This window comes from Anser brachyrhynchus, assembly GCF_964034855.1.
Source record: "Anser brachyrhynchus genome assembly, chromosome: 24".
Lineage (NCBI taxonomy): Eukaryota > Metazoa > Chordata > Aves > Anseriformes > Anatidae > Anser > Anser brachyrhynchus.
Window position 1 is genome coordinate 40,194 of NC_137717.1, and position 15,171 is coordinate 55,364.

Consider the following 15,171-nt stretch of genomic DNA (forward strand, 5'->3'; position numbering starts at 1 on the left):
GTTCATTTCCCCTCACTTCCTTCATTTTTACTTTGTAATACTGCAGCTCTCTTAAGGAGGGCCACCTGAAAACTACCTGAATTCATCAGCAGGTTGTCAAAAACTTCCAAGCCGTTCCATTCAAATATTAATAATGTTTTTGACCACCTTATTTTCTTTCTGAGCAAAATAAAGAACAGTAATTTAGAAGCTGGCTTGCTGCCCTAAAAAGAGACAGCAACATTGAGAGGCAGCTGTTAGCAGTTCCTGAGATTTCAGAGAGGCCATAAGCCAAGGGGTAGTGCTCAGGGGCTGCCGTTAAGCACGGGTACAAAACTTTGGGTTCTTTGGCCAACAGTTCCGCATTTCCAACCACAAGAGTCCAAGAAGAGCCTTGCCTTTCCGTTTTTCAGAGAATCAATGCAATGCAAATATTCTCTGCCAGCTAATTTCTTGCTCTCTCCATTCTCCTTCACTGCCTGGCCCGTGACACTATATTTATGGCTGTTACACACCAGCAGCCCTATCAAGTGAGCTTGATATATCAGAATCTCCAAAAGCGGTAGATTCACAGGGTTCAGAAGCACGAAACTCTGAGGGCAGTCGCAGCACTGACAGTAACCTGCACGTAATACTGATCAAACAGAAGTTGTTCTTATGACCGCGCTTTCTTCCTTGTCTGAAAATTTTTAACACAAATGAGACAATCTCTAACCGGGCATATATTCAACACTTGGTGCGAGTTTTTTGTGTCTCAGTCATAACTACATTTAAAAAACTGAGTCGGAAAACCAACTGTTTCAAAAATGAGGCTTGCCAGACATAAAGCTTTCCCATACTTTGCCAGAGCCAGTGCTTACCTGGTGTTTGCTTTCTCTTGCTGTTCAGTATGGGCCTAAGGCCTTTTTTATGAGCAAACTAGGAAGGCATCAACTAGATGTGTGCTATGACGTACTGTTTACATAAGATTCAGAAGAAAGCAGAGTGATTAAACACTGGTAAGCGTGAAGCCTCAGGAAAGCATTTTTTATAAGAAAACAGAATTAAGTGTAACCATTGTTTTCATATATGTACGGTCTAGCCAGCATATGTGGTAGACTCATACAACAGACAGGATCTGTGTGCTCTGAAATTTTGCTTTAAAGAAAATAAAATTTTAAAGGAGTATGTTTATAGTACTTTGACTGTTTGGTCATGATTACAGCCTGTGTGACTAAGGCCTTGGCTCTAGTACAGCTGCCAGCGTTTATGTAACATGCTGCTCTTCGGCCTGCTAAATACTTAGAATCTTAGATGTTCAAATTAAGTTTTTTCTAGGACCAGCTCATACCATCTACTTCACATTTGCTGCCTCAAGGAAGTGCTAGGCTCAGCTACCTATCTGGAATCTCAGAACTGCAGTTGTGCCATCCTCTGTACATGACAACTGATGTGTGTGTGTGCATGTTTGTGTAGAGAAATGAAGGGTGGTTCAGATGTTGCTTGTGCATCTGTAGTTCTGAAAGAGACACATTTGCTAGCTGTATGTGAGATCACACCACTTAACTGCTGTTGCCAAGTCCAGCAAAGGTTTAAAACAAGGAATACTGACAAAGACCAGGAATTCCAACATTGCATCTGTTCTGGGTAAATCTGAACTGTAATCTTGAAACTGAATTTGTGGGTTGCTCTTTCATAGGACAGGATGCACCTTGACAGACTGAGATGTGCTGGCAAGTGGTCTCCTCAAGTTCTTAACAGCCACAGGTTGGTGCTAGCAGGATAGAGGTGAAAAGTTGTACAGTGAGCACTCCCAGTCAGCATAAGCACTATAGTCAGTAGTGGTTGAACTGCATGTGGCAGCTGCCCCATCTCACTAACAGCAGTAGTACTTCCTGTATTATGCTTTTACAGCATATTCAACTTAATTCCCTGCTTTTAGATATGTAGCATTTTGTATTTTATCTGTTTGGAAGTGCAGGGGCTAACTGCTCAAAAACCCCAGGGGTCCTAAGCAGCGGAGAACATAGTCCATCTAAGACCCCGATCACACTTCAAAACAACCTACTTTGTTAGAAAAAAACCACACGATCTAAAAAAAAAAAAAAGTTGAGTACATCTAGTTTTTCTTAACCACTGCTTTAACTTTGAAAATGTTGCCATTTTAGATACCTTTGCTTTCCCCTTGGGCTAGAATTTCAGTACAACAGGTCAAACTGGAGTTAGGATATAGTCCAAAAGTTGAGCCGATACTGTCTCTTAAATCCAGCTTGCACGTGGAGCACATTCCAGGAACAGGGACTCGCGGTTATAGTCCCATCTTCTCTGGAGACATACTAATTCCCACCAAATCCTTATCCGAACAATCCTTATTGGTTCAGAGAGAATAATCAGCTTGTGGTTTGCATCTCAGTGGGGAAGAGCTGTTCTTAAAACTGCAGCTGCGTATCCTATAAATAAAACTGATTAAATCTTAAATTCTATTTCTAGTCTCACTCACTCGTTTCCTTTTCAGAGGAAATACAAGCCTCTTCTCTCAGTTTTAAGGTAGGGATGATGATTTAATTTTTCAAAGCCTGAGGGACTGGTGGATTAAGAAAATCATTGGCATCTGGAAACATTCATCTGCAGCACTATCATCTAACACCTCATCTGTAGCAGCTGAAATCTCCCACCCCCCCAGATACAAGGCACCATTTCTGACATGTTTTGGACATGTTAATAACATCAAGGACAACTACTCTCTTTTTAAGGCTTCAGTTTACACAGAGAAAAAATCATACTTTAAATAGAGCGATAAGGAACACTGCAGAGAACGTGTAGCTGAAGGAAACATTTTCAGTCAGTGAGAACTATACCCATAGCCAATGTCAAGAACTGTCTTCCCTTTTCTCTGATGCCAGTTCTTCTGGTGGGTGCTCCATTCTTAGCATTGGTGGTTCAATAAATATACCTTTTGAGTGCCAAATAAAATACATTATCTGAATACAAACTCTTAATGAAATATTAAGTTTACTGGCAATAAATTAAGGCTGTTTTGTCATGCAACTGTGCAGATAATATGTGAGTTAAGAAATACCAAGGACATACTGAATTCAGCCAACAGCCCTTAGACATTACTGGTTTTATCATTGACTTCAGTTTCATCCTACCATCAGGTTAGACAACATTACTGCGAAGACACCTTTTACATCCGTGATTCCACAGCCTCATAAACGCTGAAGACCTAGAAGCATTAATTAGCTTATTCGCGGTAGCTCTGTACCGTACTCAGAACAGAAAGAACTGGATGTGTGACATACATTTATACTGGAAATGGTAACTAGTTATATTGCAACAAAAAGTTTTACGTTAACATGACTTAATTTGAGTAAGCAGAAAGAATATAATCTAGCAGCACTCACTGCACTCTTTAGAAGATCCTTAGCAAAAATCAGCATCAAAATACAGAGGGGAACAAACTTCCATCTTAAAAAAAAAAAAATTAATATAACAAAAGGTCAAATCTGAAGGGTCTTTCCTAAGTGTTCAGTGCAGAAAATTTGTAATAAATAAAAGTGGCAAAAGGTTCAATCCTTAGGAAGGCAGCTACTGTGGAAAAAATCTAGGAGCTTAACACTTTTGCTTACAGAGTTTCGTAACAGTAACATCATTTCTCTTTCACGGTTAGATCTTCATCTTTTAGGGCAAACTTTCTTCTCAAAACTTCAGCTATAAGAACAGCAGGGTCTTCCTCCTTCACTGAAGTTCGGTTTCTACATGGAAGACAAACATGCAGTGTATCAGTAAACAGAAGCACCCAAGCTGATCGTTGGCATCTCTGGTGAGATTCTTTAAGCATTTTTCTTCGGCCTTTATCATCACCTTTTGTTACAAATAGAGGAGGTGCTAGAACAACAAAAAGTATACAGATGACAGCCTGCCCTGGGAGATAACAGAAGCCATCCTGCCCCAAAACAGAGAACGGCCGATCTGAAGGAATGTAACTTGTATGTGTCCAGAGCTAATTAGACTGTAGTGGATGAAACAAAGATTGTACAGGTATAGGAACCCAGGGAAAGTTTTGAGTGGGGTCCCTCCTTGGAGGCACCCAGCTCTAGCTGATATACGGGTACCATTAAATTCTTGCCACATTAAATAAGAGTTGACTGCGTGAATTCCAGATGCCTGGGGAGACCCATTCTGCTGGGAAAACAATGGGATCCCCTAGCAGTTTTGGCACCCTAGATGGGACCCTAGGTTACATCACCATCCTGAGCTGCTTGAACTTGGCTATCCAGAGCCTGCATAAAAGGGATTTTTTCCTTTTAGGACCTCCAGGCTGAGTGGCAACAACATGTGAGAGATACTATCCAGAGACTAGGTTGGGTTCAAGTCCCCCCTCATGCCATGGCGGGTTTGAGTCCCTCCCTTGCTACAGCAGCCGGAAACTTAGAGAGTCAAAGGAATTGTGTCTGTGCGTATCTGTGCATATTGGAGTCTAAATGGGGCACCCATCAGCTCACTGGAACTGCCCTCCACAAAGGCGCTATGAAGTCCTACTGGATAAAGTCATGGATGGTGCAAGTCAAACTCTGTGACTGGTGAGGTGAGTGCACTTCCTTTAGCAGAGAGGCTAGAGTCATTGCTCCCAATCCCCAAGAAGAGAAAGAAAGAACTGCAGGAAGACTTACACAGGCTGATCAGCTTAAGATGCAAGCAGTGATTGGAGTCCTCAGAAACTATGGGGAATGTCCCAGAATCAGAGAAAGGGACCCCTTTAGCAAAAGTGTTAGAAAAATGGAGAAAATATTAAAATTATATTAGAATACAAAATTGGGACTGTCAGACTATCAAAGAAGCAGGCTATGACCTTATGTACAGAAGAGTGGCCTTTCTACACTCGGGATGGAGGCTCACAATTGTAGTGATCACTGAATGGGACCTTCGATCATCAGAAATTAACCTTCCTTCGGTATCACATGGAAGATCAGCATTGGTATGTATGGGAAGAGCAGGCAAGAAAACGTCCCACCCAGAGGGAGGCTGAAGACCCTGTGACAAGGTAAAGAGGAAAGGATATTAGGATTGGGATCAGTTTTAACACCTTTGAAGGGCTCCACCTTGCTCATTCCCACAGCCAGTAGGAATGTGTCCCATGGTACCCCACGTTTTACTGAACCATGTGGCAATGGAGGGGGTGGACGAGGAGGCGGAAGGCAATAGATTCCTTCCGGGATACAGGTATGGGCTGGTCAACCACGGAATCCTAGGGACCAAACACTCCGGAGAAGCCAGATGCCTATTTTATGAAAGGATGCTGAAAGGTGTGCACAGCTGTTCTCTAAAACTTGCACTGGTTATAGCCCAAATCTGCAGGACACCCAAGTCCTCTTGAGAGAGCTGTTTATGTCTGATGAGAAAGATAAAATTCTGGCTAAAGATGCGGAAATCGCACAAGTAGGAAGAAATAGGAATCCTTGGGCCCGAATGACCCTAATGGGGACTATAATATTTTGAGGGATAGGGAAGCACGTCAAACAGCCTTGAGAAATTTAGTCAAGACCATGCGAGTGTGTGGAGAAGTAAGGGTGAATTGGGCCAAGGCACAGAAGTGCAGACAAAGGATGGACGAACATCCAAGTGATTTCTGGAGGCAATTATGGCAAGCTTTGCTCAAACATGGGGGGAGATGACCCCCCAGAATTCTAACACCGTCCAAGCCGTAAGTATTTTTGTAGATCAGGATGCCCATGACATTCGTAAATATTTCAATGTATATGCCAGGTTGTCAAGGGGAGAAATTACAGAAGATTCTAAGTGTAGCAATATTGGTTTATGACGAGCAGAAGGAAAAAAACAAAGGTGATAATGATGAAAGAATGAAAGAGAACTAAAGAACAAGAGGCTAATTTATAGGCAGTGGCACTCATGAGGAATTTGCAGGCTAGAAGAAGAAATGGAGAAGTCCAAGGAAGGGGAAAGTTAGGCCATGGATTAGGTCAAGGAAGGGGGACTGGATACAGGGATAGGAAGAATAAGGGAGAGGAGAGAATGCTACTACTGCAGGAATATGGGACATTTGCAGCAGGGGTGCCCACTGTACCAAAGGGCCCCCCATTGACACACACACAGCAATTGAGCAGATGACTACAAAAGCAGCTGGGTGGAGAAAAAACTCAATGACTAGAGCCAGAATGTGATAAAGACAAACTAACCTCAGAGATTGGAATCTACACTCTGTGGAGAACAGAAATAAACTATATGGGACACACAGCTGGCAAAGCGGATGGGCAAGAAACAGAATTCTAGTCAACACTGGAGCTACCCTGTCCTTCTTAAATTTCATCCCCAGAAATGCTGAGACTAGGGAAACTATTTTGACTCATGGAGTGACAGCGGAAAAGAAGAGGTTGAGTAAACCTTTGTTATTAACTCCAGGAAATAAGAGCATTTGGGGAAGATTTGTTCTAGCAGAGGAATCTCCAGCTTGCCTGCTAGGGCAAGACTTGTTGCAGTCACTAGATGTAGAATTAAGATTATCACTGGAAGGATTGGACCTGATAATTATGCGGGACCTTTGGTAAATTGTTGAGAGGGGCCCAGCTATAACATTTGTTGATTTCTTCAGCCCTGTGTGATGAATCCCATCTGGCCCCGTGGACTCATGATTGTTGAACTGATGCAGCTGTTCCCTTACAATTTCAATGACCACAGATGGAAAGTCACTGCTCTCCCAGTCATGGTCCTTCAACTCTGAGGTCCAGGCAGCCCAAGATCTGTCGTTACTGTTAAATACCGAGGAAAAAAAAGCATTAAATGCCTCTGCCTTTTCCTCCTCTTTACTTTTTAGGTATCCGCTCCAAGTATCAGTCTAATGTTTTCCTTTGACCTCCTCTTGCTGTTGACATATCTGAAAAAGCCTTCCTTTTTGTCTGACACCACAGTGGCACCACAGACAAATTTCTCTCATTTGTCTATGTAATGTTTTCTATGCTGAGAATTACATTTCTTTTAAACTGAATTAGGCATAGAAGGTGTGAATAACCATCATGCAATATGTTTTTGGCCAGGAATCTTACTGACACGGCATAATGGGTGGAGAGAGCTTTGGTAATGAAGAATTTGAAAACTGAATTTCATTACTGTGATTTCACATATAAGATGAAGATAGTACAGCTAATGTATTAAAGAAGGTACATTTTCAGCTGGGCAGAATCCTGCCTCAGCCATGCAGCAGTCAGCATATCAGCATCTTGAGGTGTGTTCTCATGATCAGTGTATAAACTCATCATGGGGCAAATGAAAACATACTCTGCCCATGCTCAGAGCTGGGCCCGATGCAAATCAGAGCAAGTCAGGAACATGAGACACTCCACATGTTTAATTCCTGTACAAAAACCTGCAGTTTCCCAACCAGAGACAACTTGGGCCTTCAAACAGCGTAAGCACCAGCACCTGGAACCACTACAAGCAGAGAACAGGAGTGCAGCCCTTGCTCTGAAAGCTGCTTGTACATATAGTTCTGGCTTTCAACTGGGCAAAGCACTCTTTTTTTCAGTTGAACAGGTTGAAATAGCCAAACATCGTGCTAATCGGTTTAAGTTCCCCTCTACTGCTTTCTATCCAAGCAGATAAGCCATCAAAAAGGAAAAAACCAAAAAGCATAAATATTAGCAAGTTCTAGTACAAACAGACATTCCTCTCCCCCCCATGTCATGAGTATACAGCGGCACTAACAAAAAGATAAATGCTACGTCCAATGTCTACAGTGATATGACAGACAAAAAAAAGATGACAAACTTTGAAAGAGAACATACAATCAGAGTAAAAGAAGCACTTACAAGTCTTTGCTCTGCTTCATCCTATGAATGTCTTTAAGAATGCCCATCATGTCTGCAAAACTGCTGGCCTTGGAAAGAGACACAGAATCTTCCTCATCAGGATCCTTTGGTTCCACTTTACAACACTCGGAGGTTGCAGAACAAAGCATGGAGACTGATGGAAGCTCAGGAGTTTCCAGTTCTGCTTCCTCCTCTGTGATATCACTAATGACAAAGGAAGTTGTAGATTGGAAAGAGGGTCCAAAACAAGGTAAAGGAGAAGAAGCATTTGAGCTTCCTGGAGATAATACATCTGGCGTGAATGAAGGAGAAGCTGAAAGAGAAAATACAGGTGGATAGATAAACAAATGCCAACTTATATATCCTTTTTTATTTTTTCTCCAAAACAACAGAATATAATTCTGGAGGCATTATCAGATATCCTCCCCTATATTATTTAAAAAACAAACAAAAAAACACATCATAGTCTCTGTTACCCTCCATGGTTACTCTGCTTCTTAAAACACCATGTGGCAACACAAGATCTTCTCCAGTAATTTTTATACCACCAACTCACCCTATGTATCTCTATTCCTATTGTGCTCATCACTGTATCACCCCTGCAGTTCAAATACTGCACCCAGTCCCTGAAGAAGTCAGATAATGTTTACTGTTTCCATTTTTACAGACAAGTAATGGACAAACAGAGATTTAGCTGCTGCTCAGGATCACAGGTGGAACCTGTGTCAGAACGTAGATCAAAATTGCCTTAATTATTCTCTTCTTGCTCTTCACCGCTATGAAAACAGCTTTCGTTTACTTTCATGCTCCCTCATCCCCATACCATTATGACTGGTGTGAATGCAGAGCTGGTTCAAAAGCTCTGGTACTTTACACTAGATGTTCAGAGCAATTTGCTGTGACTACAGGCAGTTTTGACCTTACTTGCTTTCCATCACCACCTGTAAAATGAGAATACCATTCACCTGCTTCAAAGGAAAAATGAGACTACTTTGCTCGTGTTGTTAAATGCCATCAGGATAAAAACATCTCTATAAATTCCAAGTGTTATGAAATGAAAATGAGTTAGATATTTATTACATAAAAGGGGGGGGGGGGGGGGGGGGGGGCGGGGGGGGTGCGGAATAAACCCAAAATGTTCTTAGCCTCAACAGTACACTTGCAGATAGTTATTAATTGCCCATTAGGGGATTTCTCTGACAGTATAAAATAAAGCAGATTGCACAATACTTCTTTTCTGACATCAATCTTTCTAAAATTAGCCTGCTAAATAGTTCAGATTATTGAGCTACAGCTAGGCCCTAAACCGTACCTCCCCATTACTGACTTAGAAGATACTAAGTCAGTAAGAACTATTCTCACAATATAGGGGGAGTAAAACAACAGAATTTGCCCTGTTCTTTATTCCAATTGCTTTGTCCGTGTGATCTTGCATAAAGGGGGAAGAGGAAATACGCATCTTCTCTGAAGCAGACATCTGCAATGCCCTGTTTTACAATTATTCCCTGCAGAGTTGAGGACAATGTGGCTCCCTTGCCTCCAGTGGCTTCATTTAACCATGCTGCTCTAAGAGTGGAAGCATGTGGCATACAGGATCCAGTGTATTATTACAGAACTGAAGGTGACGGGAAACACAAGCACAGGAAGACCAGTATACTCTGCATGTATTACCTCACAATAGTATTTTCCCATGGCAGTGAAAGGATCCTCAGAAGAAATACCTAATTTCATCTAAATACAACTTCACATGCTAAAACACTGTCTATTCTCAGGTGGTGATCTATACATTCATAGTAACATTATCAAATAGATTCATAGAATCCACTGACAATCACACAGAACTGAAAAAGTTTCTCATATAGAAACCACCACTCCAACTAAATCAAACAGAACTCTGTTCCACATTCAAATGCTTTTATGTCTCGTGGATAATTGGACTAAATATAAGCAGTCAATAAAGTTGCAAGTGCCTTAGGGCTACAGTAATCAGATAGCCACGCTGTATTTCACAGATCATGAGATTTGGTCCCACGCACACACTCTGTATGCATTGTGGCTCTGAGTAGCAATTTGGGAATTTAAAAAAATATTTGCTTTCATATATAGGGTAAAGAAAGTTTCTTCAGCTACTATTACCAACCACAAGCAGGAATTAAGCCTCGTGACATCATTTCAAGTATCACACAATCCTGTTTTGTTTTCTGAAGTACCAGGAAAATTACAGATCCTTCTTTTGCTCTGGAAAACAGCCATAACACATCTGTCATCTTGGTCACTGGCCAAAGAACTCTGCATACATGGAATGCAGCCCTTAAGAAAACTGCCGTCAATAAGATTTAAATCACTGTAAGTTTGCAGAACTGTTCATTTTTCAATGTTTTTTGAGTTCTGAGATCAACAACTCTGTCTTCTGACTACTCCATAAATAAAGATACCAAAGCATTTTTGGCTTCACTAGCTTCCACAATCTAAAATAGCCACTGTAGCAGTGACCTTTGTAGAACTACCAGGATTTGGATTCTACCAAGCATCTTCATATTTCAAGAGCTGAGTATACAGGGAAGGCCATGAAAGGAAGAGAAGGATGAACTGTTTCTTCATAGTTTTGTTTTGTGGCTAAAACATGAATTTTAGCTGCATACAAATTTACTAAAGTAAATAAATAAATCAGTTCAGCCAGGCTCTTCCCCAAGTACTTTATTTGTTATGTATATGACACTACCATGTTTATAAAAGAAACAAGCACTGTCGTCTCACTCCTACCCAAATCAAGATGTAGCCCTCACACTCATGGCCAACTTGGAGCAGGAACGGCAAGAATACACCACATATTTTCACGAAACAAGGCATTTGAAATGAGACAGCCTCCAGATCAAATGAAGCAAATGCAGTCACAAAGCAACACCTGGTATTTCTTAAAGACAAGCAGGACTCTTGCAACAAAACAAACACCTAGACAAAGAACCAGCACTGAGTTGGCACCAAAGATGGCGTCCTGCCAACAAGAGTGACAGTTCTGCTAAAATAAAAACAAGCAAGTCTGTTTTGTATGGAGGAAATAACATGGTTCTCTAACTCAGCCCTTCTTGTTCAAAAACAACAACAAAACTCATTGTGTTCCTACCTGACTCTGCAGCAACGATTTTAGCTATCTGACTTCGAAGGTGACTCAGCTCATCCTGGAGCTCTGTTGTTCGGCTCAGTGCTGGTAAACCAGGTTTTTTCAAGGCAAGCAGCTTCTCTCCCTGCTTCCTCAGGTTGGGGACTGAAGCATTTCGCTGTATAACAGTGAAGGGACTCGGCTTCCATTTGTGCTTCAGAGGGCGCGTGTCGCTTCTACAGGACAAAAAAATGTTGATCACTGACAAAGTCCAGTGAAAATGTTTGTCATTTCTCTGCCTCCACCTCAGGACAGCAAAACACTTCAACACAATGAATTAAGCCTCTGCACCACTATGTTCTACACACAGTTGTTTAGGTAGGCTGCACCACTGTATGTGCTGCTTCTCCACATTACAAGGAACACAAAGTCAAAGAAATCGTGGCCAAGTGACAGAAGAATTGGTGAAAGGCTGCAGGGACAAAAGTCAGGGTGTGCTCACAGAGTTACAAGTCACTTCCCGCCTGCTAACTGTCTCCATACTGAGGAGCAGGCTGGATGCAGATGGGCAAGTGTCACTTACCCATTAACTTCTGCCTTTGATTTCAAAAGTATCTTTCACAAGATACAAAAAGTATCACAGCACAAAAGTTCAATTGACCAGAACCAAACTCCTGGGGCAGAATGTTTCAGTCCCAGGATAACTGGGACTAATTTTTGGTGGTGCCCAGTGCCAGGACAAGAGGCAACAGCTACAAACTGGAACACAAGAGGTTCCGTCTAACCACCAGGAAGCACCTCTTTACTGTGCAGGTGACAGAGCATTGGAATAAGCTGCCCAGAGAGGTTGTAGAGTCACCCTCCTTGCAGATCTTCAAAAGCCAACTGGACATGGTCCTGCGCAACTTGCTCTGGGCATCCCTTCTTGAGGAGAGGGGTTGGACTAGACGACCTACAGAGGCCCATTCCAAACTCAACCATTCTGTGATTCTGTGAACTCAACGCTTCAACTTTCTAGGCTGAAAATAACACAAGTCAGTTGGTTACTCTGCCCAGATCTTTCAGTGAGTAAAACATGGCATGACTCAGCTCTTAGTACTCTTAGCACTTCCTGTGAATTCCTCCCAGGGTCCTTTGTCCAAATTATTTTTCCTGTCTCTTGGGAAAAATACCTTTCAACAGGCATTGCATCAGATCTCAAGAGGACTGTAGGTTGCAAGCATTTGATCAATTACTGGACTATGCTAGGCAAAATAAACCAGCTCATAAAAAAAAAAAAAAAAAAAAGATCAGCAGACACAAAGAGGAAACCAACCTGACCCTAGCATATGTCTCTTCATCATCTGCTGCTATCCACCCAATGTCTGCCAAGGTTGGGACTGGAGGGACATCATTTAAATAGAGCTCTGAAACATTTGGTAGAACCTAAAAAGAAGAAAATTACAGTAAGTTAACAGTGGCCCTGTTTCCTGAAGCCGCCCCAGATTTGCTACACTGGCCATTAGAGACTTTCTCCTCTTCACCAGGCCAGCAGTTGCATCTGCCAGATGCGTGACAGAAACACCATTTAGCTTACAGAAATGCAGTGCTTCAGTGTGTTGGCTTACGTGTGTGTTCCTGGGGGCGCTGGTGTTACTGTGCTCTTTGGGACTGAATAGGAAGGCAGCAAATGGGTACCTGATACAGCTTAACACACTGCCAAGGCCACGCGCAACACTTTGCCATTACAAATCCCAGCACTGGCCTTGAGCTTAAACAGTGATGCAAGCATTTCCATATAAACCTTGTTTTACCTGCAGCTGCTGGAGGTCACAAAACAAAGCAGTGTTTCAGCAACATGTTTCTGTCTCTTCTAGCTATCATCTCTCTAACTCTGTGCACAGACAATATTTTAGGAGGTATTTTCCTCAATGTTTGCCAATGATCAGTTACAAGCACAGGATTTACAAAAAAGAAATAGTAAATTCTTAAAAATTAAATACACTGCTACATAAAAGGTTTTGTAAGTACTAGTCTACAGACGCATTTGATTCACAGCACTGCAGCTCATGACAGTGCCTCGTCTGGCTCAAGAATGGCAGCTTCCTACACGCAATCACCAAATTCCTTATGAGTCTACTTACCTCGAAGGTTGCTCTGGGACAGGGTTTTAAAGGAAGGTTTGACCCAATCCTCCTGACAACGCTGCGTGTTGAGCCATGGGGTTTGTTCTGCCAAATGGGGATTGTCTACAAGAAGCCATGTTATATTATTAACATTTCAAGTCACCCGTCCTTTTTAAAATCTATTAAATTGGAAATCATCACATGCAATCTGATCTCTCATTTTTTATTTGTTGAGAGATACTTTTAATTTGGAACCCACAAATAGTTTAGGTCCTAATTCCATAACACTGTGTTTTAGCCTAACATAAATGACAGCCAGCCAGTTACTAGGGAGTATTTTAAGCACGGGTGTACTATTTTCAGGACTGAAAACTAAAAGCACTCGGTAACAGACACTGAGTTACAAATTAAACTATGTGGAAAGGAGGAAAACGTTATCATGTGAATAACCCAGAAGAAAAATTAAATCAGAAGAAAAGTCTCATTTAAAGGAACACCTTCACTTTCATGATCCTTGAAAGTAACCCGCACTGATAAAACCGTGAATTTTTCCTGGACAATGGCAAAGCATTAAGTCTATTCAATGCCTATTGTCCTGGTTTCAGTTAGGATAGAGTTAATTTTCCTCCTAGTAGCTTGTAGGGTGCTGTGTTTGGGATTTAGGATGAGAATAATGTTGATATCACACTGATGTTTTAATTGTTGCAGAGCAGTGCTTACACTAAGCCAAGGACTTTTCAGCTTCTCGCTCTGTCCTGCCAGCGAGCAGGCTGGGGATGCAGCAGGAGCTGGGAGGGGACAGACCCAGGACAGCTGACCCAAACTGGCCAACGGGGACAGCATTCCATACTGGTATTCCATACCAGTATGGTATTCCATACCATCTGACGTCATGCTAAACAATATTATAGATGGGGCTGGCCCAGGTGGGGGGCCGGCTGCTCGGGGATAGGCTGGGCATCGGTCAGCGGGTGGAGAGCAATTGCGTTGTGCATCACTTGTTTGTACACACTATTAGTAGTAGTACTATTATTACTATTATTTTCCTTTCTTTTCTGTCCTAATAAACTATCTTTATCTCAACCCACAGGCTTTCATTTTTTTTCTGATTCTCTCCCCCATCCCTGAGAGGGAGGGGGAAGGGTGAGCAAACGGCTGCGTGGTGCTGAGCTGCCGGCCAGGTTAAACCACACCACCTATCTACACTGGGTGCTAATCAGAACAGTCTTGGCAAGCATCTTCAGAAACAGATAATATTTTAGCAATCTCTGGTTACTAATGGAACAGATTCAAGAGCAAAGCTCTGCCCCTGTGACTGTTCTCCCCTCTGCCATTCTTACAGCTTTGCCACTGGCCTTCTGACAAGACACAGCACGAGACCGGGCAGCAAACACTACAGTGACAGACTGGAATCCAAAGAGCTTATTTTGCTCAGTCCACCAAGTCCACCAAGTCCATTAAAGAACTTACTGCTAGAGTTTGTTACGTACACAAAGCCTGAGTGTCGGTCTCAACGCAATAGTCACATAGTTACATTTAACGCTCCTTAGCACGTATTTTAAATTCAGTGTCGGAAGGGGAAGCGCGCTGACCACGGCGTCGGCCTCGGGGAGGCCGCGTGGGAAAGCAGCCCCGGCGGCGCCCGTCGGGCTGAGGAGCGCGGTCTGGGGGCAGCCTGCTTACGGAATCAGCTGCCATCTCGGGCACCGGCAACTCGCCCCCGGGACGGGCTCACGGCAGGGTGCTGCGGGTCCCGCGGACGCGAACCGGCTTCATCGTACGCCGCTGCGGGCCGCGCCGGGGCTTCTCCCTGGAAGACAGGCGCGACTTTGCTGCGGACCGGGCCGCCCGCAGAGCCGATCCGCGAGAGGCGGGGCCGGGCCGGGCCGAGCGAGTCGCCGGCGCCCCGCCGAGCTCGGCCGGCCCGGCCCGGCCCCGCCCCCGCTGCCCGAGGAGGCCGCCGGACCCGCGGCGCGCCCCGCTCCCCCCGCCCCCCCGGCCGTACCTGAGAGGCGGCGGCGCCGCGCGGCCCCGCTGCCGGCCCCTCCGCCGGCCCCTCCGCCGCCGCGGCCCGGAAGCAGAGCTCGCCCCGCGCCCTTCCGCCGCGGGCCCCCCGCATGCGCCGCGGCCGGGCCCCCGCCCCTCCCCGCCCGCCGCCCCGGAGGAGGCAAGGACTGAGCGAGGC

At 43.7% G+C, this 15,171-nt stretch overlaps 1 protein-coding gene across 1 annotated transcript; it reads right to left on the reverse strand.

The window, feature by feature from the left end:
• Window positions 1-2,703: 2,703 nt before the first annotated feature.
• Window positions 2,704-15,126, reverse strand: MTFR1L (mitochondrial fission regulator 1 like). The gene is made up of 7 exons (XM_080566905.1): window positions 14,992-15,126; window positions 14,670-14,796; window positions 13,005-13,109; window positions 12,197-12,306; window positions 10,906-11,117; window positions 7,782-8,094; window positions 2,704-3,713 (listed from the first exon to the last, which is right to left on the reverse strand). The coding sequence occupies exons 2-7, from the start codon at window positions 14,682-14,684 to the stop codon at window positions 3,608-3,610; spliced, it is 861 nt and encodes a 286-aa protein (XP_080423031.1). The 5' UTR covers window positions 14,685-14,796; window positions 14,992-15,126; the 3' UTR covers window positions 2,704-3,607.
• Window positions 15,127-15,171: the final 45 nt, after the last annotated feature.